General features: G+C 43.9%; 1 protein-coding gene across 1 annotated transcript in view; it reads right to left on the bottom strand.

The window, feature by feature from the left end:
• FGD3 (FYVE, RhoGEF and PH domain containing 3) overlaps window positions 1-22941 on the bottom strand; it is a 569969-nt gene that overhangs the window by 75434 nt on the left and 471594 nt on the right. The window contains exon 15 of the mRNA XM_086939157.1: window positions 3483-3545. Coding sequence (XP_086795283.1) covers window positions 3483-3545 — 63 coding nt within the window. The remainder of the gene's footprint in view (window positions 1-3482; window positions 3546-22941) is intronic.

Here is a 22941-nt window from a genome sequence, read left to right as displayed (position 1 = left end):
CCTTAAAGCGACATGCGTGGCACTTGACACGGCTGGTGGCATTCTACAATTCAATAGCAAAAGTAGCCGTATGATACAAAGGTCTAACATTTGGACAAAATAGAGAGGTTTGTGTGCTCCTTCATTACATGGAGAAAAAATCTTTGATCGAGTCTAATGGTAGGTCCTTTGGGAGGTAATAAAATGTATATTTCTAGGCTATTTATGAGCCAGGTTGAAAGTAGCTATGCAACCAGACTACTCCAGTCCTGCTAAATTAAAATGTGTCTCCTAGACTAACGATTCAGTGAGGCAGAAGGTGACAGTGCCTGCTGTCTTCCACACTTTACAAATGGCTATTATAACACAACTAGTGGATTCAATCCCTCTATCACATGCATCAGAAATCAGATTCATATAATGGCCCGTGCGTGGATTTTAACTAGGTGCCAGTCCCCAAAAACTAGTGCCGCAACCACCCACTCAAATTAAGCACTGTATATTAGAGTTTGTGTTATTCAGTAACCACAAATACCGGGAGGATGAAAATTAAATAATGGTCACATTATTAAATGCATGGAGAACTGAATACTAATTGGAAGGCAACACACTTTATTTTCGGTTCTTCACTAGCAATACTCTAGCAAGATATGGCAGAAGCATCTCCTGAAATTGTCAGTTAACTTACAGCTTGGATACACTTTGGGTTAATTCAGATCAAACTGCCATAAAAAAATATTTAGCCAACTGGATGGGCAGAAGGAAACCACCGCTCAGATTGACATTTCCCAGATCTTTCGTATTAAGAAAGATTTCTTCTTGCACCTTATAACTCTAGTTAAGGAATTCTTACAAAAATAGCTAGAGAAATGCCTCCTTAAAAGCATATATCTGGGTTCTTACAGTTGAATGTCAATATAGAGTAGCCCTGATCAAAATGAAAGATAAACAAGAAGAAAACAAGCAATAAAACGAGTCACGGCCTGCGGCCGTGAATAAGTGACGGCGGGGGGAGTCAGAGAGCTAGATCCGTGCACAAGTGATTATCTACTGGCCCAGACCGAAGCAGGGAGAGAGAGCACTCAGAAACGCAAAAGAAGCTCTCTGCATTGCAGGGGGCGGGGCAGCCGAACCCGAACCCTTTGAAGTAGCCAGGCTGAAAAAAAAAGCAATTAGGACGGCCTGCAGCCGTGAATAAGTGACGGCGGGGGGCGGGGAGAGAGGAACAGATGGCTGTGAAGGGAGAAAGACTGCTGGCAGGGGGAAGGCTCGTGCATGAAAGCAGGTCACGTGATTGGGATTCACGTGAACTGTTGAAAATCCTCATCGTAAAAGTCAGCTTTGTGGATGGGCGGCATTAGGTCTCTCTGCAAGACCTAAAAAGTCACTATACGTTGACTGTGTGCACCAAATACAGAATATGCAAGACTGCTAATTCAGTTGTAATCTCTTATCTTGCATCTTCTGTATTTGGTGCACACAGTAGCATATAGTGACTTTGTGATCTTCCATTTTGACCAGGGCTACAGCCAATCTGCTACTGTTGAGTTGGATCCTTCCATTTTTAAGGAGAACTGCAAGCACGAGCCCCTGACAGAAGCACCACTGAAAGAGAAGATATGATTGAAGACCAGTAAGCCAATGAGCTTTGCCATTTCACACTTAGATGAGTCTTTTCTTTCAAACAAAGAATGTCTACGGGACTCATCTTTTTGGAACATTTTCCATCCTGGACCAGCATGTTTTGCATCAGGATCCCCGGAAGGAAAAAACAGCAGTGGTAGCTCCACCCTAAATAGATCTGAGTGCTACCACTGCTGTCACCCAGCAGCCCCACTGCAGGCAGACTGTTACGTAAAAACACTCTGTTGGCAGAGCTGTCTAAAGCTCCTATAGCAAAAATTCAACATTTACCCCCCTGTGAGTGGGGCAGGAGAAAGCCTTCAATGGGGAAAGACTCGAGAGCACTACTAATTTATGGTTGTGTTACCATCTGCCAAAATCTAAGAGTTTGATTCACTTTTTAAAACCATAAAAGTATTTGTGAAGTTTTACATAATCTCCGGAATGTAATTGTAAGCTTTTTTTCAGTTACCAAGCATACCCAGAAGGGCTCCTAGAAAGCAGCACAAGGTGCAAGCATATAGGTGTATTACTGCAAATGCCACTTTAAATCTCCTGTGGACCTCAATTACCTTTCTGCAACAGATTTAAGCACATGAGAATGGAGCAAACTGGGCAAATGCACTCTTTTTTCTTTTTTCTTCTCTGTTTATACAAAATTTACCGCAACCACCAAGAAATCTAGGGGTGATCCATTCCCTTTCTCGTCGTGGAAGGAGAGTTTCTTCAGCCCCTGGCTTGAGTACATTTTCAACTATTTCTAGAGTGAGAAGAGGTCAGATTTGAGTTTGTAAATGCCCAAAATATATATCTTTATGAGGGTTGTTGGGGTTACAACTTACACCTCACCTTGTAATGCCCACTTTCCACCCGTTGCACAGGATTTCCTACTGTAGATTTCTGCGCACCCATGGTGGGGAACCGTGCAGCAAATACTTTTGTGAATATTGCCAGGTGCTACTGGAGGCATTTTCATTTGTAAACATGTTTCCAGCAGAAAATACCTTTGTGAATTAAACCTAAAGTCGTTCAGCATCTTGCACCAGCGAGTTCAGGTGAATTATATGTATATGAATGCATGATTTAGGATTGTAGAGCGAGCTTCTGCAAAGCAAATCACCCTTAAACCTGGCGGTGGGTTAACTTAAAGACATTTTCCATCACTAATCTCATTTTTCAAAACCTTACAAACTTCGTAACCTTTGCAAATTTAACAATAAAAGAGAGGAAATAATCCTGGAAAGTAATGTCATGCAGATAAAGTTTTTTTTTACCGGAGAAATATCTTTTAAAAAAAATATTGTCATGGGTAGATTTATCAACAAAACCCTTTGCTCTCTCATGAAGTTTTGCAAAGTTTGCATAACTTTACCAGGTTTGTCACTCTGCAAAGGTGTGCCAGCAAATGTTACATTTCACATACCCTTACCATAATGAATTTCATGGTGAAGCACAGTCCAATTTGAGAAGAAATCAGTATACACACCTTTCGGTAGAAAATCTACAGGATTTACATTTTCTGTCTGTTCAACACAGTTTTATGGTACTAAATTGGTAAATTACCACTAAGAATAACCTAATATAGTTTCCAACCAATAACAGCATTTTTGATGATTCTCACACTTCTTTCAATACATTTTTGCAATACTTGCCAAGTCAACCGTGTTAGTATATTCTGTTCTTGTAACAATCGACGTCAGTATTGATGGTTTGTCATAGTTTCACCACAAGCAAGACATATGAACATCAGACACACACAAAGCAAATCTACGTAAACACCAAAACACAGCATAGAAGTAATCAAATCACGTATGTGCTGCCCAGTGATGTGTTATCAGCAAACATATTTTTCATGTGATTAAAAGATTTTGAAAACTTACTCCACCAGATGAACTGCATACATCTGCCCCTGGCATATATTCTAAGGAACCTGTGCTTAATGCCTGTAAAAGCAAACAGAATTGTATACTTCTTTTAGGCTGCTGAATAAAGATTTACACATCACTCCAACCTGGAACATTACGTGCCATTTATTTATATTTATTAATATTAATACTCATAAAGATAATAACAATAATAATAAAGATACTCATACTATTAACTCCTAATAATATCAAGTATATTATCTATAAATCCCAACAGCGTAAGACTGTGCTGACAGGGACTACCTATCACGTGTATTTTTTATTATCGACCTCACAATGATGAAATGCTGGTCTGCACAAACCAGGTTTGAATAAGTTACTGGTAGGTTGCATTGCAGAAGGTGCATTAACCAGGAGAGCAAACAAACAAGCTTATCCAGATGCAGGTGACGCGTCAATTCACTAAAGGGAGTGATACAGATGACACCAACAGATTTTACAATGTTACAGAACCTGATACCAATTACTTTTTAAATGGCAATATCAAGGTATTTTTATCACACGATCTGCATAATTGCCAGGGTATTCTATATTAAAGAGTAAAAACAGTGAGCAGTTTTTCTGGAATTTTACTTAATGTCTTCTCCAGTATTTTTTTGTTTTCATTTGATTACTTTTTTTTCCATTCAAAAGTGATGCGATTACGTAAAAATCTACCCATGCAGCAATTGGCTAATTTAGAGTGTGACATTGGAGGCATAAATGAATTTTGTTGAATGAACATTCTTCTGCACTTCTGCTATTAACACAGATTTGGATCGGTAATATCGTAGGACATCATAAAATGCTATGGCATGTAACCATCAGAAAAATCTATTAGTAGCAAAAGGATATTAGGAACAACAAGCAAGAAAATGCAATTATCGTACAGAGTATGGTGGGATGTGTTGGTAATCTTCACAAGATATTTCGATAAACCCAAAACATGTTTTCCTATATATGGCTTTGAACTGTGCACTTGCAATGGTAAATGCAAGCAGGATGGGGGCTCAGCAACTCATATTCATCTGGATTTGATGTCCCCTTCTTCCTAAGCTCTGTACTCTGCTACTCACCCAGAACTCGGAAGTAGGCAAAGTTGGAGACATGTGACTGGCTCACACCCAAAGCTACACTGACGACAGGCACTCGCGGGTAGGCCTAGATATTAACTGTAGGTACTTATATTTTGTGACACTTTTACCACTTTTCACTGCTTTACTTTTATTGGTTTTAAACGACTAACTTCTTTCAAATAAGGCAAAACATTTTTCTCCTCGAAATAAAAAATGTTTTCCCCAAATTCTAGAGGTGTTAGTAAATAAATGTTGATCACTTTTATAAACTTGGATTAGACTCCACATTACTCATGTTTGACCCTTAAACCCTCTGCATCATCCCAGGAATAAGTTCTGCAACTAGCCCAGGCTAATCAATGGTGAGTTTGCAATAGTTTAATGAGGCTGTTTGCTATTCAGGACTCAAGAGTTGCAAAAATTCAGCTAAAGAGCAAACGTGTTGCGCAACCACCTGCCCTACGGCCTCCCCAAGCAACCAGGAGCATTTTTGACAGATAACTCCCTTTTATGCTGAGATCAAAATTGCACATCAGCTTTATTACGTTTGACAGTGAAGCCCGCTGTCTCAATGATATATTGTTACCAGTTCATTAAAGTATACAAAGAAGGGACACTCTTTCTACCAAATTGGACGGCGCTGCTAATAGCGAAGGCTCACCTACCCACGCCTCGCGGAACCCGCTCCGCGGGTCCCGCTTCGGATTACCTGTGCTTGGAGCCTCGGTGGAACTTGTGTAAGGTCGAAGGGCTGCGAGCGGCAACCGGGACTCGCATTCCCAGGAGTCCCGGTGTGCGTGAGTGGCCGAGTCATCTGGCCCCGCTCTCCCTGACCGCCTCGCCCCACCCCCATCTGCTGTAAAGGGGCTTGGACTTGCTGCCTCTTGGGACACTCTTTCTACCAAATTGGACGGCGCTGCTAATAGCGAAGGCTCACCTACCCACGCCTCGCGGAACCCGCTCCGCGGGTCCCGCTTCGGATTACCTGTGCTTGGAGCCTCGGTGGGACTTGTGTAAGGTCGAAGGGCTGCGAGCGGCAACCGGGACTCGCATTCCCAGGAGTCCCGGTGTGCGTGAGTGGCCGAGTCATCTGGCCCCGCTCTCCCTGACCGCCTCGCCCCACCCCCATCTGCTGTAAAGGGGCTTGGACTTGCTGCCTCTTGGGACACTCTTTCTACCAAATTGGACGGCGCTGCTAATAGCGAAGGCTCCCCTACCCACGGCTCCCGGAAACCACTCCGTGGGTCCCGCTTTCGATTACCTGTGCTTGGAGCCTCGGTGGGACTTGTGTAAGGTCGAAGGGCTGCGAGCGGCAACCGGGACTCGCATTCCCAGGAGTCCCGGTGTGCGTGAGTGGCCGAGTCATCTGGGCCCGCTCTCCCTGACCGCCTCGCCCCACCCCCTTCATCCCAGCCCATTGGTCCCTGGATTTACAAATACGGAGCTCCCACGCTGCGCGGGAGCGCGCGGGAGTGCCCGGGGCTAAGACCGGGCAAAGAGCGGGCCGTTTGAGGCCGTTCGAGGACGGCAGAGGACGGCCCTGGCCCACCCCCCTTACTCCCATCATCCTGATTACTGTATTCTCGCGCTGACACAGGCAAGATAAAACTGTTACACCTTATTTTGTATGTTTGAGCGACGAGATCCCCTTCACCTTAAGCACCATGAGCACTAGGGTGACACGCAGTAAGGCCCCCAAAGGCGGCTCACAAATTTGTGGCCCTATGGATGATTTTATCACCCGCACAAATATAGCCATAGATGAAGAAATATCTAAACCTCAAACCCGGGTTTCCCAGAACTAGTAGCTGCAAGAAGGTTGTCCCAAGTATTTGCACTTTCAAAAAAATCCTCCTTAGGCCATATAGCCACTTCTGTCACTCCAGAGCGTCCTGCTCGTCATAACAGTATTATCACGCAGGCCGATGTCCACCAGCCCCCGATCGCTTCTACTCCCACCATGCCCTTGGAGCAATCACCTACTGCAGAAGGGACAATTTGCCCTGCTCCTTCTGATGCCCAGTGTTTTACCCTTAACCCACCCCCTCAAGCCTTCCCAATTACCACTTGTGCTAGCGGCACACAACCTAAAAGAAAACGCAACTCACGCTCAGCCTATTCTCGGAAGAAGGCAAAAGTTGCAGTCTCCCAACATCTGACACTGACTAATGCCCCGGCACCTAATGTTTTACCAGAGTGTTTGTCGAGTATACAGCCACCATGTCAAGGCAAGGGAGAGGGCCCAGTTACACCCCCCACCACCATTCTAGAAGATGAGGGCCTGCAGGCAGAGGGCCTGGGTAGTAATGATAGGGAATTTATAGATCAAGTTTGGGAAACATTAAAGAAACTTCTCTCACCCCTTGACCTAAGATTGTCGAGGATAGAAAACAACTTGCTCGAGATGGAGAAGAGCATTATTGCTCTGGCCACTCTCGGCTTGAGAAGTCTTGAAAATCAGGGCCTGCTTCCAACTGACCCAATACCACTAGCTCCTGTCTTGCAAACTGTGCAGCACCCACTTCCAGCTCCAGTTGCTGCAAGGCCTGTTCCTAAACCGAGGACTGTGGCCGTGGACCAAGCTTCCACTACCGCTAAACCTCAGGCCCCCAAACCCCAGGTTCCCAAACGGAGTTCCAAGCCCCAAGTAGCAAATCCAAATTCGGGAGTACTTTCTAGACCTCACCCTGTTGAAACCCAGGACCCTCGTCCCAAAGATAATTTTAGAGGGGGATACATCGATCTCCCCCCAGAGGCCAATGACTATGTGGTCGTGTTGACAGGCGTTCCTGTGATCGACATTGACCAACATGAAAACCATTGGTCATTGAAAAATAAAATAATGCATTGGCTCAACGTTAATAGGCCTATTCCCAATGGTAGAAGAAGTCGAGTACTGATGGTCCGCAGAATACCCTGGGTGGGTCCAACAAAGAAGTCTAAACCAGGGGACTGTGTAGTTGTAACCTTTGAGGACCTGCACACGGCACATCATATTTGTTCCTGGCCGAGTAGCGAAGAATCCTCAGTCATACCAAGGCCGCTATCCTACTTCTACCCTCCACGGCAAGTCCACACCCAAGTGGATAACTGGTCACTGGTACAGCATCGCTCATGGAATAGTCATCCGATGAGGCAAAAGAATACTCTCCCACGCTGGAATGGCCTCTCAACCTACAACAGATTTGGTGGCCTAGAGGAGGTTGATTGACTCTCTATGCCCCCTGTCTACCCACAATTGGATAAAGCAACGACATTGCAGGCTGTAGATAATGTTGAAAATCTAACTCATGGCTTTCCAACAAGCCAAGGCGGGCCTTTGAACAGCTCATCCGTTGACAGGGGGCCGACCAAATCGAATATTTTAGACCACAATAGAACGGAAATGTGGACAGATCTATCTTGCTTGATCCCCCCTCTTCCTGTTCAATCTGATTCAGTGGAGAATAACCCGCTTGATAGAGCTGCGACCCCAATCTTCCACCAGACTGAGATCCTTCCAGGACCATTTACACCGGCCGTGATAAATCTTTCCTTGCTTAACCACCCACCTAAACACTCTACATCTGGTGAACCTTTTTTGAAGATTCTAAGCTGGAATGTGGCAGGTCTCGCGCGCAACTTTGATATCCCGGAATGGAATGCTTTCCTGGCACCTTATGACATTTGCCTCCTACAGGAAACTTGGTGCCAGGAACCAAGACATAGAGTGGGTTTCTCGACCCACTTTGTCCCGGCTGTCCATCATCAAGGATCTAAAGGACGCCCATCCGGCGGTCTTCTCATATGGATTAGTATAGCACTGGGTCTTAGTGTATCCCAAAGGACCACCCAATCATCTGACCTTCAATGGATATCACTACATTGTAAAGGGGGAAGGAAGCTAGAACTATTTAATCTCTACCTGAGGGGTACCAGGAGTGGAGCATCACCTTTAAATCCAATAGGCTTAAGCAACAACTTGGCTGCCTGTAACACTGACTCTCTTGTCCTTCTTGCAGGCGATTTTAATTGCTGTTTTGAGCCTTTAGCTAAGGAAGACATTCTGGATACCTACGATGAGGATACCAGGAGGGGCATTCCTATCTTGAACCTTGAACCGATCCCTAAAAGGACACAAAGCGCAATTGACATAAATGCTCTTTGTATGGAACACAACTTAAGATCAACGAACGGTCGTTCCAAATCGGATTCCATGGGTGCCCACACATACAACAGGACGGGTCACTCATCTAGAATTGACTTTATCATGCTCAACTAGAACCTCTGGCCATACCACCACGACATGGAGGTTATAGAGACTTGTGATAGCGACCACAACCCTCTTTCTTTAACTATCTCTATCCCCTGGCAAGCTGGGAATCAAGACTCTTCAAACCATGCATGGAAAGCTTCACACGAGATTCTTCCCTCAAACTGTGGCAGGCGTTTGAAATGGGCTAGAGTCTCGGCAGACGAGGCAAGGATGACGCAAGCCGGAATCATTGTAACAGAGGCAGAACCTCGGCTTGACGCCTTAAATCCCACTAGTAAGAAGGTCTTACCGCTATTTTCAGAGACTATAACGGCACTAAGCGGGTTGTTCATCATTCCCAAACCCAGCTCCAGATCTGCTTCAAAAGGAGCTCCAAGGGCAAGAGAAAAGTGGTTTACATCCAAATGTCGAACCGCTAAGGGTGGTCTTGTTGCCGCAGTAAAAAAAAAAGATCAAGCCAACATCAGGTCCGCAAGGAAACTTTATAGAAAAACTGTGATTGAGGCCAAGCAGGCTCATGATTTCAATTTTTGGCGGGACTTAACGGAGGCAAGCACAAGGATAGATGCCAAGGGGTTTTGGGACTTGCTAAGATCTAGGGAAAAGCCCATTGACCAACAGTTGACCTGTAATATCCCTGGCGATGCTTGGTTTGCCCACTTCTCGAAACTGTATTCAGCTCCTTCAGGGCCATTCCAACCAGTTTTGGTCCCATTGTCTAGCTCCACAGATTTCCCGCCGAATGATGGCTTATTTACTAGCTTGGAAGTAGAGAAGGCATTCAGGTGTATTGTTCCCAATAAAGCGGCAGGCCCTGATGGGATCCCGGGCGACCTGATAAAGAATAACCCTTCATTCTGGAGCAAATTAATTGCTGCACTTCTTAATGAGGTTATGGTGGGGGGGTCTTTCCCTGATTCATGGAGGGGCGCTGAGGTCGTCCCCATTTTTAAGAAAGGCTGCAGGGACGACCCAGCTAACTATCGCCCCATCAGTTTGCTGGACTCGATGCAAAAGGTAGCGGGGAAAGTGGTATTGGGCAGGATTCTGCAGTGTGTGGACGAAAATCAGATTCTGTCTGATTTTCAAGCAGGCTTTAGAACGGGGACAGGCACTGTAGAGCAGACATTCCGCCTTTTAATGCTTTATTGGAAAATAGTGGTGCTAGGAGGGGGCAGTTTGTATCTAGTCTTTATAGACTTAAGAACAGCTTTCGACCTGGTCCCACGTGCATTATTGTGGAAGGTCCTCGATGGGTTAGGTCTACCTCCCTACTTGCTGGCCTTGCTCATAAAATTTCATGACAGCAATTTTTGCCCAAATTAGATGGGGTGCCCAGGGAGAAAAAACACCTCGTATCCCAGTAGACAGGGGCGTCCGCCAGGGGTGTGTGCTTGTCCCCACTCTGTTCTCTCTTTACGTCAACGGAGTGGTGGAGCATCTCCTTCAACATCCAGCAGATGCACCATCCCTGGCTGGAAGGAAAATCCCGACGCTCCTGTTTGCGGACGACACCCTCCTGATTTCGAAATCACCTGCGGGCATACAGTCATTGCTCTCCAGTTTCAAGGCCTTCTGTGACAACAAGGGATTGGCTATAAATATTGGTAAGACCAAATTCCTTGTCCTCAACCCCCCCAAGAAATTTGTTAAACCCCCCGTCCTAGACTCTGTTCCATTAGAAAGAGTCAAAGAATTTGACTATCTGGGTATACGTCTTAGCGATAGTATGAGTTGGAAGGCACACCATCAAAAAGTGTTTTTGATCCACAAGAGGGTTGTTGGTGCCCTGCTCAAAGAACAGCGTGCTTCCTCCACAAAACCAATCGGGGCACTTCTTGATATTTACAGGGGAAGGGTTGTGAGTGCAGCACTGTACGGCGCAGAACTTTGGGGCACTCAGAGAGTGGACACTTTGGCCCACTTAGAAAATAACTTCCATAAAGATCTGATGAGGTTACCCCACAGTACTCCCACAATCCCACTTTTGCTGGACGCAGGCACCCGCCCAATCTGTGAGCAAGCCAAATTACGCCCTCTCTTGCTATGGTCCAGAATCTGGAATGTCCCCAAACTCCACAGCTATGCAGATGCCCTAAATGATCTATTGTCTCTACCAGGTTGGCATAAGGTCACCTGGCTTAGGGAGGTCAAGAGGCTACTGTATAAGCTGGGCCTAGGAGCTGCGTGGGAAAATAAAACAGCACCTCCAAAACAAGTACTGAAGAAGGCCTATTGGTCATGGGTGGACAATGAGAGAGTAGGCAAAACTAATCATCCTAAATCTGTCGCCAATTTTTTGGTAGCTAAAGAAATCCCCTATAGGGAACCCTATTTGGATCTGATCTATAGCTCACACGACAGGGCATTGTATTTCAAATTCAGGGTCGGGGTATTACCTTTATGTAAGTTTACATCTACCTGGAAACCACCCCTGCAAACTGTACCTTATTGCCCATTCTGTGAGTTAAAAGTTGAATCTGTTGCCCACTTGTTGTTTGAGTGTAGAGCCTATGTGGCCCCTAGACGGAGGTGGTTGAAGCCTCTTTGTAGGAGCCTGGGAACTCGCTCTCATTTGGAAGCCATAAGAATACTGCTTACAGATGCTAGACCCTTTTTTGCCATCTGTTTGGCAAAATTCCTAGGCTGGGCTTGGCGCATAAGAACTGCGAAACAATTGACGATCCAGTAATGTGTTCCCTTCTTTATTTACTTATCCACTGTTTTTTTTGTGGAAAACAATGAGATGCTTTTTAAAAAAATGAAATGTAGGTTGCTTTGTCTTGATAATTGTTAAATTGTTTTTATGTATAATGTCCTGCTTTTATGATATGTTTTTATATCGAAATAAAGCTTACTACTACTACAAAGAATGGGCTTTGGCTCCCCAAAATAGTGTTACTCCCTCTCCACAAGCTCCTGCTTATTTAGGGTTTTCTTCCAACTTCCAGGAAGAGCTTTTATTGAAATGCATGCGGAGCTATTTTACATCTGAATAGTGCATTCACTCATCACACTGTTGGTCACATTAAATTATCTATCATATACGTGCCATACAGAAACCAATTATTTTTTTCAACTTTTTTCCACAGCACTGACAAAGCCATTAGGGTTGTATTTAATGTGATAGACAGCACTTGTGTATGCAGTGCAAGTCAAAAGTATTTATGAAGGCCTGTGTTTACATGTGTGGCACGTTACAGCCAGACAAATTGGCTGTGTCATTGCCTGTTTGCCACACCATGGATTTTCTTGAAGAAAAAGATGTTATGTGACCAACTTCTTTCCAGAATAGAGGTTTGGTCATACTCACTAGCCAGTTGACAGATCAAATTTCAACCCTAGATGTGCTGCCTGTTACAAAAAAAAATTATTTCCATTTCAGAGGATTTACTGTTTTTTCGTTCCGTTACCGTGACCCTTTCGATGTTGTTAATTCAACAGAGTCATAGGCAGGTTAAACTCACAAGTTGATAAAAAATAGCCTGCACAGCTACCTTTGGTGGTTTCCCAGAGAAAAAATTGGGATTATTACTTACAATATGCAAAACGAAATGCCTGACGGGTAAGTATCTCTTCAATCTTCAGGAAGCAATAGATGGATGCAGAGGGAAGATTTTGCTAGTCAGATATATTTGCAGAGAAGGCACTTTATAAGGGCTGCGTAGGGAAGATACCAGTGCTCCAGACCACATGTTATGTTATGATATGTTACTGAAATTTTTAAAGCCCTCTGTTACCCTGAGGTGTCCTGGCGATTTACGCTACCAACCAATAGAGCATCTTTGACCATTAGCTGCGATGACCAGTTAAGTAAATAGCCATGTTTTTAATTCTTTCCTAAAAGGAAGAAGCTCAGTTGAGTTTCTAAGAAACGTATGTCAAGTATGATGCAGATTTAAATGGGTTTAATCTATACATTATTGCAGGGCAAAGGTAGTACTTTTTTTGGTGAGCATGCTATAAAAAGGTAAGATGCAAAAAGCGTGCCTGAGGAAATGTGAACGAAAACATAGTGGTCAGTGGCGCACCAAAACTTGAGGGCGCCCCTTGCAAAGTACATGGAGGAGCCCCCTCTGGCCTTTCTTAGGAGCTCTCAGACCAGGGTACAGTGCTGAGGGGCCCACAAGAGCTCAAAGGCCCAAATGCACTGCGGGGCTGTGGAGGCCTTTGCTACGCTATAGATAGTGGTCCCTACAACTAGGTGAACCTGAGGAAATGCGGTTATATACATAGTGGTCAGAGGCGTAACAATACTTGAGGGGCCCCCTTGCAAAGTACATGGAGCAGCCCCCCCTCCCGCCATGCTTAGGAGCTCTCAGGCTAGGGCACAGTGCTTCGGGCCCCTGGAGCTTGGGCCCTCATGCACTACGGGTGCCTTCGCTAAGCCACTATATTGGGCCCTACAGCTAGGTGATCTGGGGTTTTTCACTAATCTGAATGCCTAAGAGAAGTCGTTCAGCCTACGGAGTAGCAAGGACTTTCCGAGTTACCCTGGGGTGAAATATGAGGTATCTCATGGTAAATGTAATCTTGTATTAATTATAGCGTTTCTAAAAACACAGGGGCCTCTTCACCAAGTCATTCTGGAGTATGCGAAGTGGTATAAAGAGAAAGACCTGGGCACTCTTTGCCCTTTTATCAATAGAGAGGTGGATGCTTTGGGCAGATTCACAGAGGCATTTAAAGACACATCAAATATACTCGTGAAGTACTATCATCCCGTCCTTATAAATAGTTTTTGTGTCTGAAAAAAACAGAATGGCTCAGTGAGCTGAACTGTCACCACTGACAAATGGGATGACCGAAAGAGTCTTGAGTTTCAATCTAGATAAGGGAACTCCGTTTTCCAACCTTACAAACGACAGTAAATTAAACATCACAAATAGGGTATTAACGTATTTTGTTTAAAGTGCATAGAAATGTCGGAAGCTCAGTGTGAAGCTCTGAATACATTAAAGTGGTTATTAATATTCGAAGTATATTTATTTTTCATTGACGGATCAGCGAATAAAAGGTTTATAAGAAACAGTGCCACTGCGGTAAAGAGCTCTGGATCTTTAATAACATTTAACTGCTGGTAGGAATGGCAGAGCGCGAGCTCATATGGGAATTCTGCAGCGCGCGCTGTGTGGCACGTGGCTGATTCACCGGATGCTGGCTCAGTCACGGCCTTTTGAATCGCTTCATTAGCGAGCGCGTGTTGTGGCTTCGGTAGTTTACAGCCGCCATGACAGCACTGCCCCACTTTCAGTGCTTTGTGGCTAAGCCTCGGGCAGGAAAGAGCCGAGGATTGTTCGGCGCCCTTGATGTATTGCAGGAATGCTTACAGGGCTGTCTAGGTGTTCAGCTTCGAACCAACTAAAGCATAAAAGGGCATAAAGTAGAATTTAATGTTCTTTTTCCTCAACGTTTAGAGCCGAACTTCAGCCATTAACAGTTCGTGTGTTAGTTGTAAACCTTGATTTTGTTAACAAGAACCTGCTGAAAACTTTTGCCTGCTGATTTATTACATTTTTTTTAGAAAACAGAAATTAAAAGCAATAAGTCTGAAATGAAAAAAGGTCACATCTTTATGTCATAAGCAATATGAAAATAAATCTAATCGGGTGGCCAATTTGCTTGAACACTCTAATATTCAAAACTTTGCGCGATGAGGACTAAAAAAAAAAAAAAAAAAATGAAAATAAATACGTAGCAGGTGTATTTAAAAGAACAATATTGTTTTTCTCTAACCTTGGGATGAATTGACCTCGAAAATGAGCGACATCATGCAAATTATTATTTCAGAATTCACAGCCGAGTGGCACTTATGAAAGGTTTCCAAACTTCGTCCGGTTTACAGACGAGCAGGACCTTCTTACAATGTCATTCCAAGGTCATGGTACCATGCTTGGCCCCACCAAGGTCATTGTGTGGGAGGCCCCCGATTCATCAGGCCTGAGAGGAAGCCAGCAAGAGCTGCCTTTGCTGAACAGGTGCAGGCTGTGTGAGGACTGATCCACAAATTAGCCAGATCTAGTTTCAGACCAGCATCAATCCTGTTCTTCTTTCCTAAAAGGGTTTGACATTTGGTGTAGAGGTGTTGGTGTGAGCTTCCTGCTGTTGGACGGCGCCCACGCATCTATGATGCTTTGTCAAGATGCTGCTTTCCACTGCCATGTACGCCTGTGTCGGTCTACAGGGGTAAGCTGACCCGGACCGACTCAATAAGCCTCAGGAGTTGTGTGACTTTCTACTGGGGGGCTGCTGTTTTAAGGGACACGTACCATTGATTTAACAGTGCCTGTTGATGCTACCATGGACTCATCTTGGTATGGTTTATTGTATGTGCCAAACATTTCAATTTCCCTGATCACTTACAAGTGTATTGCTTGACATTAACGCTGAACTGAGGTCAGAGAGATAGAATTTAGATGAAAATAAACTATGGACTTCACAGCTAACCCAGGTTACGCCATATAATCCAATAATGAAGCAGAAAACTAGGTAATGAGGTACAGGTAGGAGGAGGTGAGGTCGATACATGGTTTGGAGAAGAAGTGAGGGTACAGAAGGGGGTCATTTAAATAAATAGAAAAAGTGATAAGCCAGGGGAGACCATAATAAAAACTTGTGAAAGAGGGGCATGAAGGGGGCCTCCCACAACAAAATAACACAAGGATGCAAGGAAGCAGGAGGATTAGGCATGGGCGGATTTTGCGGATTGTCAATCAGCGAATTTGCGGATTGCGAAAATCCGCAAAATCCGCGAATCCTCGCGGATTTTTTTTTTGTGTTCGCACGGGTTTCTGCAAGTTCGCGAGGGTTTTGTACAATTTCGCAAATTGCGAAATTGTACAAAACGCTTGCGAACTTGCAGAAACCCGTGCGAACACAATGTGCCCAGTATGGTATGTGCCTCTTGTGTGTAAAAGGTCAGAGAAAGATCAGTTCAGCAGATGAAGAGAAAGAAGCTCCTGGTCACAGGAACAGCACGGATATTGCGCTCGTGAAAGTCAAGGATGCAAAGTCTATCCAGCATCACAGCTGATTTTCCACGGTAGATTTGGGAAGAAGGCACACCTGTCCAGCCTCGACGACGCTCACGATTGTTTTTGGGCTAATGAATGAGTCACTGAATTTGAGCATCAACTAGTTCGAGCGACCATGTGTGTGTTACTATGCAATCGCCCCGAAGGGCGCAGGGGTCCCTTGAGTGGTCCATCAGCTGATTTTCCACTGTAGATTTGGGAAGAAAGCAGACCTGTGCCCAGCCTACTCATGCAACTATTTTACAATGGCGCCAGCAAGCTGCCAGCGCCGTTGTAAAATAGTTACAAAGTTAGCTTGCACAGGAAGCACTTAGATAAAATAAAGCAGCACCTGCTTCGTTTTATCTAGTGGTTCCTGTGCAAGCTAACTTTGTAACTATTTTACAACGGCTCTGGCAGCTTGCTGGCGCCATTGGAAAATAGTTACATGAGTGGGGGTTCAACTTTTGAACCCGTTACGTCCGCGGATTTTGTTTTGCGGATTTTGCGGAAATTCGGAAAATTCGCGGATTGCGGATTTCCCAAAAATCCGCAAAATCCGCGGGCGTAACGGATTTCCCGCTCACCCCTAAGGAGGATGATTATGCACAGAGATATATAGGCGATAGGAAAACATTGTGGCAAAAGGTGTTTTTGGAGGGTCTCTCTCCGGAACAGCAATAAAAAACATTTCTTAAAAGAGATAAATCACTAAGTGCAGGATGTGGTAAGTGCGAGGGGGGCGGGGGGAGGGAAAAAAGATCTATGCAAAAAATAGCAGCTTTGGGGAAATGATTTTTCAACATTGCATTCTATAAATACAGGCTTTACGAAATCACAAACTGTTGCAGCTCCTCAATACAAAAAAAAATGCTTGCGAAGAACATAGATGCAAAACTCACTACCTGGATATACATTCATTATTTTTATTTATTTTTATTTATTGGTTTTGATAATTTATTGTTAATTATTATTTGCTAATTACATTTTATTAATTGGTAATACATTTTTATTAATTGGTAATTAATTTGTATTAATTTGTATTAATTGATTAATTTATAATTATATTAATTGCATTAATTAATTATTTGGATCGGGTTGTGGGTTTATAGGGGAATAGGGTGGGAAGTAAGTTAATTGTAATTTATTAATTATTGCAATTATTTTTGTGAATTGATAATTTACTGTTAATTATTAATTGGTAAAACAATTATTACTTATACATTTTTGGTACTGAAAATTATTTTGTTTTGTTAATTAATAGGTAATTAATTTTTAATAAATAATATGTATTGGTATTTATAATTAATTAATTATTAAATATGTTGTAATTGGTAATTAATTTTAATAATTTCCTATTGGTATTGATAATTATTTTATTTTTATTTAAATATTACATCATTACTTTTCCTACTGTTGCACTCACTGGAGTGGGAATAGTAATTTTACCCATAAGCTATCCAACGCTTTCCCTACTGTTACACTCACTGGAGTGGGAACAGTAATTTTTACCCTCCCACTATCCAACACTTTCCCTACTGTTGCACTCACTGGAGTGGGAATAGTAATTTTTACCCTCCCGCTATCCAACGCTTTCCCTACTGTTGCACTCACTGGAGTGGGAATAGTACATTATACCCTCCAGCTATCCTACGCTAACATTTTTAAATATTTTTTAATATTATTAAGTTAATATATATGTATTAAAAAAGAACAATGCCTTTTTTTACATTAATTATTTATTGATTTTACGGTTATTTAAGTATTTTTAAGTATGTTTTACTAATTATATTAATTCTTTTATTATTTTACATTACTTTTTAGACATTTAAAAAATTCGATATTTTTACAAACTATATTATTTACAACTATATTTTGGATTCAATATTTTTGTACTTACCTGTTCGGAGATAGAAATACGATATTCTGGCATTCTATATTTCCAGTCTTTACACACTGCCACAATAGTGCAGCGCCCCCTAGAATCCGCTAGTCAAGAACAGCGCCGGTTCCTGAATGCACTGACACAGAACTGCGCTGCCGATAAATACAGATCCGCTAGTCAAGAACAGCGCCGGTCCCTGAATGCGCTAACACAGATCAGGCTGCCAATAAATACAGATCAATACCGCTGATGCTTTCCTCCAATGTTTAATAATTGCACCGGTCCCTGAATGCGCTCACCTGGACTAGCGCTGCGAGGCCAGTGAAGTAGATGTGACGTCTCACACTAGACGAATGTCTTTCCTCAGATTGTAGGGCACAAAAGTGATGCCCAAACGCCCGCTTCTCCAGACAAATAGTTTCCAGATGACAGCAGAGACAGCCAAAACAACATACGCCAGGTTGTAGGCTGACCATACACGAGCAGATACCAAATAAAGACACACACCCAGGGTGCAGGCTGTCCAGGTGGAACAAGACACTGGTGGGGTCAGCTGGGCGTTACCTTTTGTCTTATGTATAATTTTAAAAATGTCTCTAGTTCCTTTCTTTAGTTCCTTTTCTTGAAGTAGCTTGCTTAGTGTACAGGTAGGTTCATCCTCTTCAAAACGTCGCCAAACTGTAGTAAAGCAAGATGCGGAGTCCACTTGGTAAGTTGATCCTTTATTGCAGGTTCCTTCCAAGTTAGATAGACAGGTTAAGATGTAAGGTAAACCCCACCAGGAGCCAGCTGTTAGCAGCTCAGCCTGAGATGACCAACTGCCACAGTAAGTAAGAGAGAGACACTGTGAGCTAGAGGGACACCCAGGCATTCTATGATGTCACATATAACATAGTACAGTCTAGCCAGAGAAGAACAGTGGAGAGGACATTTACTACACTGCCGTCGGCCAACTGTCGTCGCGAGCACTACCTTGCCAGTGCTGCCGACGTCCGTTGGCCGATACGGCCGCACCCGTTTCTTCGAACGTTCAGCACTGGCTCAGAACGTTCATAGCAACAAACGGGTTAAAAAGAAGAGACTAAAGAGTTTTTAGCTTATCAGAAGTTCAATAAGTATTATTAGAATGGTGGCTCTGTTATTTGTGCTGGGTGATTTCCATCTGTTGTTGGATTGCTGTGTCCCATGCTTTTCAAAGAATGATCTCTCGTGCAGAGCTACATTCTGAGTGAGAAGTATAACGAAGGGTGATGCCACGTCCGATGAACCCCTCCACCCAATCTAGATTGTCTACTAACTGTCCCTTTTAAGTTTCCAAATACTTCTAAATGAAGTACGGTTTACTCAGATCTGAAAAATTACAAACAGGGGAGTTTCGAATTCTGTGAGAAGTGTAATTGGTTGATATTAACTAGCTGCCACTTGTTACTAGAGGAGATTGCAGCCTGATTTAACTTCAAATGCAACAACCTGCAGATAACTGAACACAAAGTAACTAAGTAAAGCCAAGATAGCAGAGCACGGTTCTTCCAGTTGCAGCTAATTATGTGAAACAATGTGGAAAAGTTGCTCATTTTGCTTTTAATGTGTTATGAAAGCAGCTACTGCGCTCTTAGTTGCAGCTTGTAATGCAAAAGAATATTTAACTGAATCTAATTTGCAAGCATAACTTGACATTTTTTTAATGTATTGATATGGTTGCTTGCTAAGCATGTTTGTAGAGGCTGATCAGAAACATACTTCCTTATACAGGTCTATTATGAGTTGAGCCTTCTTGGATTTGAGGCTAAGGACAGGCTTAGGTTTCATCGTTCAGTCAATCAGGCTTTGGAAAAAACCAAGATGAGTAGGTTTGGGCCAGGTTAGTCATAGTCTGGCCTTGGTCTGTCGGTTGCAAACTGACTGAGCCGCTGCTTCTGAGGTGTTCAGTCAAGTGCTGAGTGCGTAGGAGAAATCTTCATGTACACGCATAGTACATCTGATTTATAAGCATGGCATGACCCTGGGCAGATCGGTTTCTGCAATCTGTTGTGTGTGCTGATGTCACCATCTGCATGTATCAGGGGTAATGTTCCCTCTGTTTTCTCCTTTCTATAGGTGTCCTCCCCTACCAATGTCAGCTATGCTCACTGCACTTATACCACTCTTTGTGCATCTAGGACTCAATGGACTGCTGCAGCACAGAAACAGCACTAGTGCAGCAGCCAATAAAGAGCAAATCCTGCCCAAGTTAGGTAAAAAGGCACTTAACTCCCAAAGGGAGTCATTTTTCCTATCTGGTCTAGACTGATGTTCTAAGAGTAGGGAGGGAAGGGAACAGTGAAAAGAGGACCGGCTCACAGTGTGAGTGAGCAATGCCATTTGTCCAGCTCTTTGCTACTGACTAATTAGCAATGCGTGTTTCAGCCAATAGGAAATCTCACCAAAAAATGATGGATCAGGAGAGCTAGAGAGTTTTTAGACCACATCTAAAAGTGAGATGATTTGTTTGCCAATTCAGTCTGTCAGCATGGCCTCTATGCGGATCCTATAACAGCTAATAGAGGTTACCCCAGTGCTTAATTTGAGCAGGGGCTTTCTGGTGCTCAGCACCAGCACCTAATCCTCAGCACCGGTGCTTATAGCACCAATTAAGGACCCACTCATTTGGAAAGCAGGCAATTTTCCCCATAATCACAGGATTTTGAGCCTTGCCAAGACTCGAACCCAGTTTTCCAGCTCCGAAATCAGCTGCTGTTAGCGCTGCCTCCTGAGGAGAGCCCCAGCACTTTTTATTTTACAAATGAACCACTGGGTTACCAGTATCAATACTGACAATCTGCTAATTGGCTTCATAGCAGACATATTTGAGGAGCTAAAGTCAAGTCCTTAGAGACAGCCTATGACCTGAGTGCATAGTATACAGACCATCCCTGAACGCCAGAATCAGAAATAGATGATCCAGGCTTTGAGCGGAGTTTGTGATTGAAACAAGGGGATTGTGGAGCTGAAAGAAATTCAAAACAAGCATTGAAAATGCAATAGGTCTTGCCTTTGATTAAGTTAAAGCCATTTGCTTTGCTAATGGTATCGTATAGCAAAGCAAATTGCTTTAACTTAATGAAAGGCGAGACCTATTGCATTTTAAGGTTTGTTTTTTCTAGGAACCGGGAGTTTAAGTGATTTGCCCAGAATCACAGGATGGTGAGCCAATGTAAACCCCCGATGTCAACATACCAGTTTAACTAACCTGCCGCCGCTGAGAGGGAGGAATGAGCCAACCCCATCGAGGAGACCCTGGACGTGAGCCAGGCAGGGTCACTTTTAATATCCGTTCCAAGCCCATTCGGGGCTTGAATCCATCCAGAGCCCCTAAGGCAGGAGTCGGGAAGAGTGCACGGTGAAACCCTATGGCTGGACTCCGGTACCTCAAGCCACAGCGCAACTCACAAGCTGAGCAGAGGCTCCAGAATCGCCGGACGCAGGTGAACAGAGACATTGCCTCCTGCGCCCCAACCCTGAGAGGTGTCACTACAGCCCTCACAAGAGTGAGAACGTGCACCGGACAACCCTACCATTGACCCCCCAGACCAGCGAAGGAAACTGCACCAGGGAAAGCCTGTGGAACCAAGCTGCAGGTCTTCCCTTCATAACTAGATGGCCAAACCGGAGCCGGGAATCATTAGTAAGGTGAGTCTGCGTCCCCGTTTTCGATCGAGACGGCGGCTAGCGGGGGACGCCAAAGAGCCAAGGATTCCCCTTTTCAATCACAGGGCAGGAAGCCTTTATTTCACTTTCACTGCAAAACTACCTGCACAACTCGGTGGGAACCTTACAGCCGAGTGCAGCGCGGCGAAGGGAAAGGTGACAAAAGAGAGATACAGGATTTTTCCCTTTGTTCCGCCATTCCTTTGCCGAGTCCTTTGTCAACGCGGTCTCCGCCCACACATAACTTTTACAAACTCTCCTTGACGGAGCTTCGGTTAGTTCCTGACTTAAAAATGAGAGGCAGGGAAGGGGTCACCTCATCCTCCAAAGGTGCTTTTATTGAACAGTTAAAAGTGATCTTGTGTGGGCACATTTCGGGCTCAGCCATAGAGGGCTTACTCCCGGAGCCAAAATGTATGCATACACAGAAGCAACGCAGAGATGGTTGCGCTGCTTGCATGCGAGGTAAACTGACTACATGCAAGGTAAACTGTCCGGTATACACCTGTTACAACGCATTTGTTACAACGCACTACCATTACAACGCGACTTTTACAACGCATACCATTACAACGCATTGCGCTGGGGGGCGCTCTAGGATAGGGAATAAGTATAATTTACTATCCAACACCTTCCCTAGGGTCCACGGGGACTGGAGTTAGAATAGTAAATTATACTTACCACTATCCAGCACCTCAAAGCGCTATGCGTTGTAATGGTAGGTAGTTGTAACGGTATGTGTTGTAACATGGTACATCCAAACTGTCCTCATGTATGCAAAGGCAGCCACTTGTTAATAATTGCATTGCACTTTCACTTTAAGTGAAATCGTGATGCAAAAATAAAGACACAGATGCCTTTGCCAAAGCCAAATGATAACAAAAAAGTGTGACACTGTCTCCCGCTGCCAGTAAACGATGCAATCCCGGTGGGCGAGGCAAAAAGAGGATAGGGTGGCAACCAGGAGGGACTACGTAGCCTCAGTTACAGTTAGAAGTCTCAGTTTAGCATAAGCTATGATGCTAAATGACGCACACCAATAGAAACTAGGGGCGGAGCTGAGACACAACATCGGGATCTGTATTGATTCCAAGAAGCTCTCGAATGCCGAGAGCAGCGCATGGGCACTGCTATCGCCAGCCGAGACCTAAAAACAAACAGAGGTATACTCTGAGGGCGAACACCTGGAATTACTGAACAAAGATCGGACCAGTTGTAGACAAAAGTCATGGCAAATGTTTTAGTCCAACCTCATCAGCTAAAAAAGAAGAAGGACTAAGGGTAGAGGCATGAATGATTCCACGGAATGTGCAAACGGTGTGATTTGCGTCATCAGGCGCAGTGTTACATTCTTTCACCAGGTAATAGAGAGTTTAAAAAACGAAGAAAAGATGCAAGTTTAACAGTAAGGTTTTTTTAATATTGTCTTACATAGTTTTTTTCCTGCAATCAGTGAACCTCACAAATGTAAATTACCAACAGAATTCTATAAGGCTTGACACAGGTGAACTTTTTATTT

Source organism: Lissotriton vulgaris, chromosome 9, assembly GCF_964263255.1.
Source record: "Lissotriton vulgaris chromosome 9, aLisVul1.2, whole genome shotgun sequence".
Classification (NCBI taxonomy): Eukaryota; Metazoa; Chordata; class Amphibia; order Caudata; family Salamandridae; genus Lissotriton; species Lissotriton vulgaris.
Note: the sequence above shows the minus strand (reverse complement) of the source record. Positions and strands in the feature narration are given on the sequence as shown.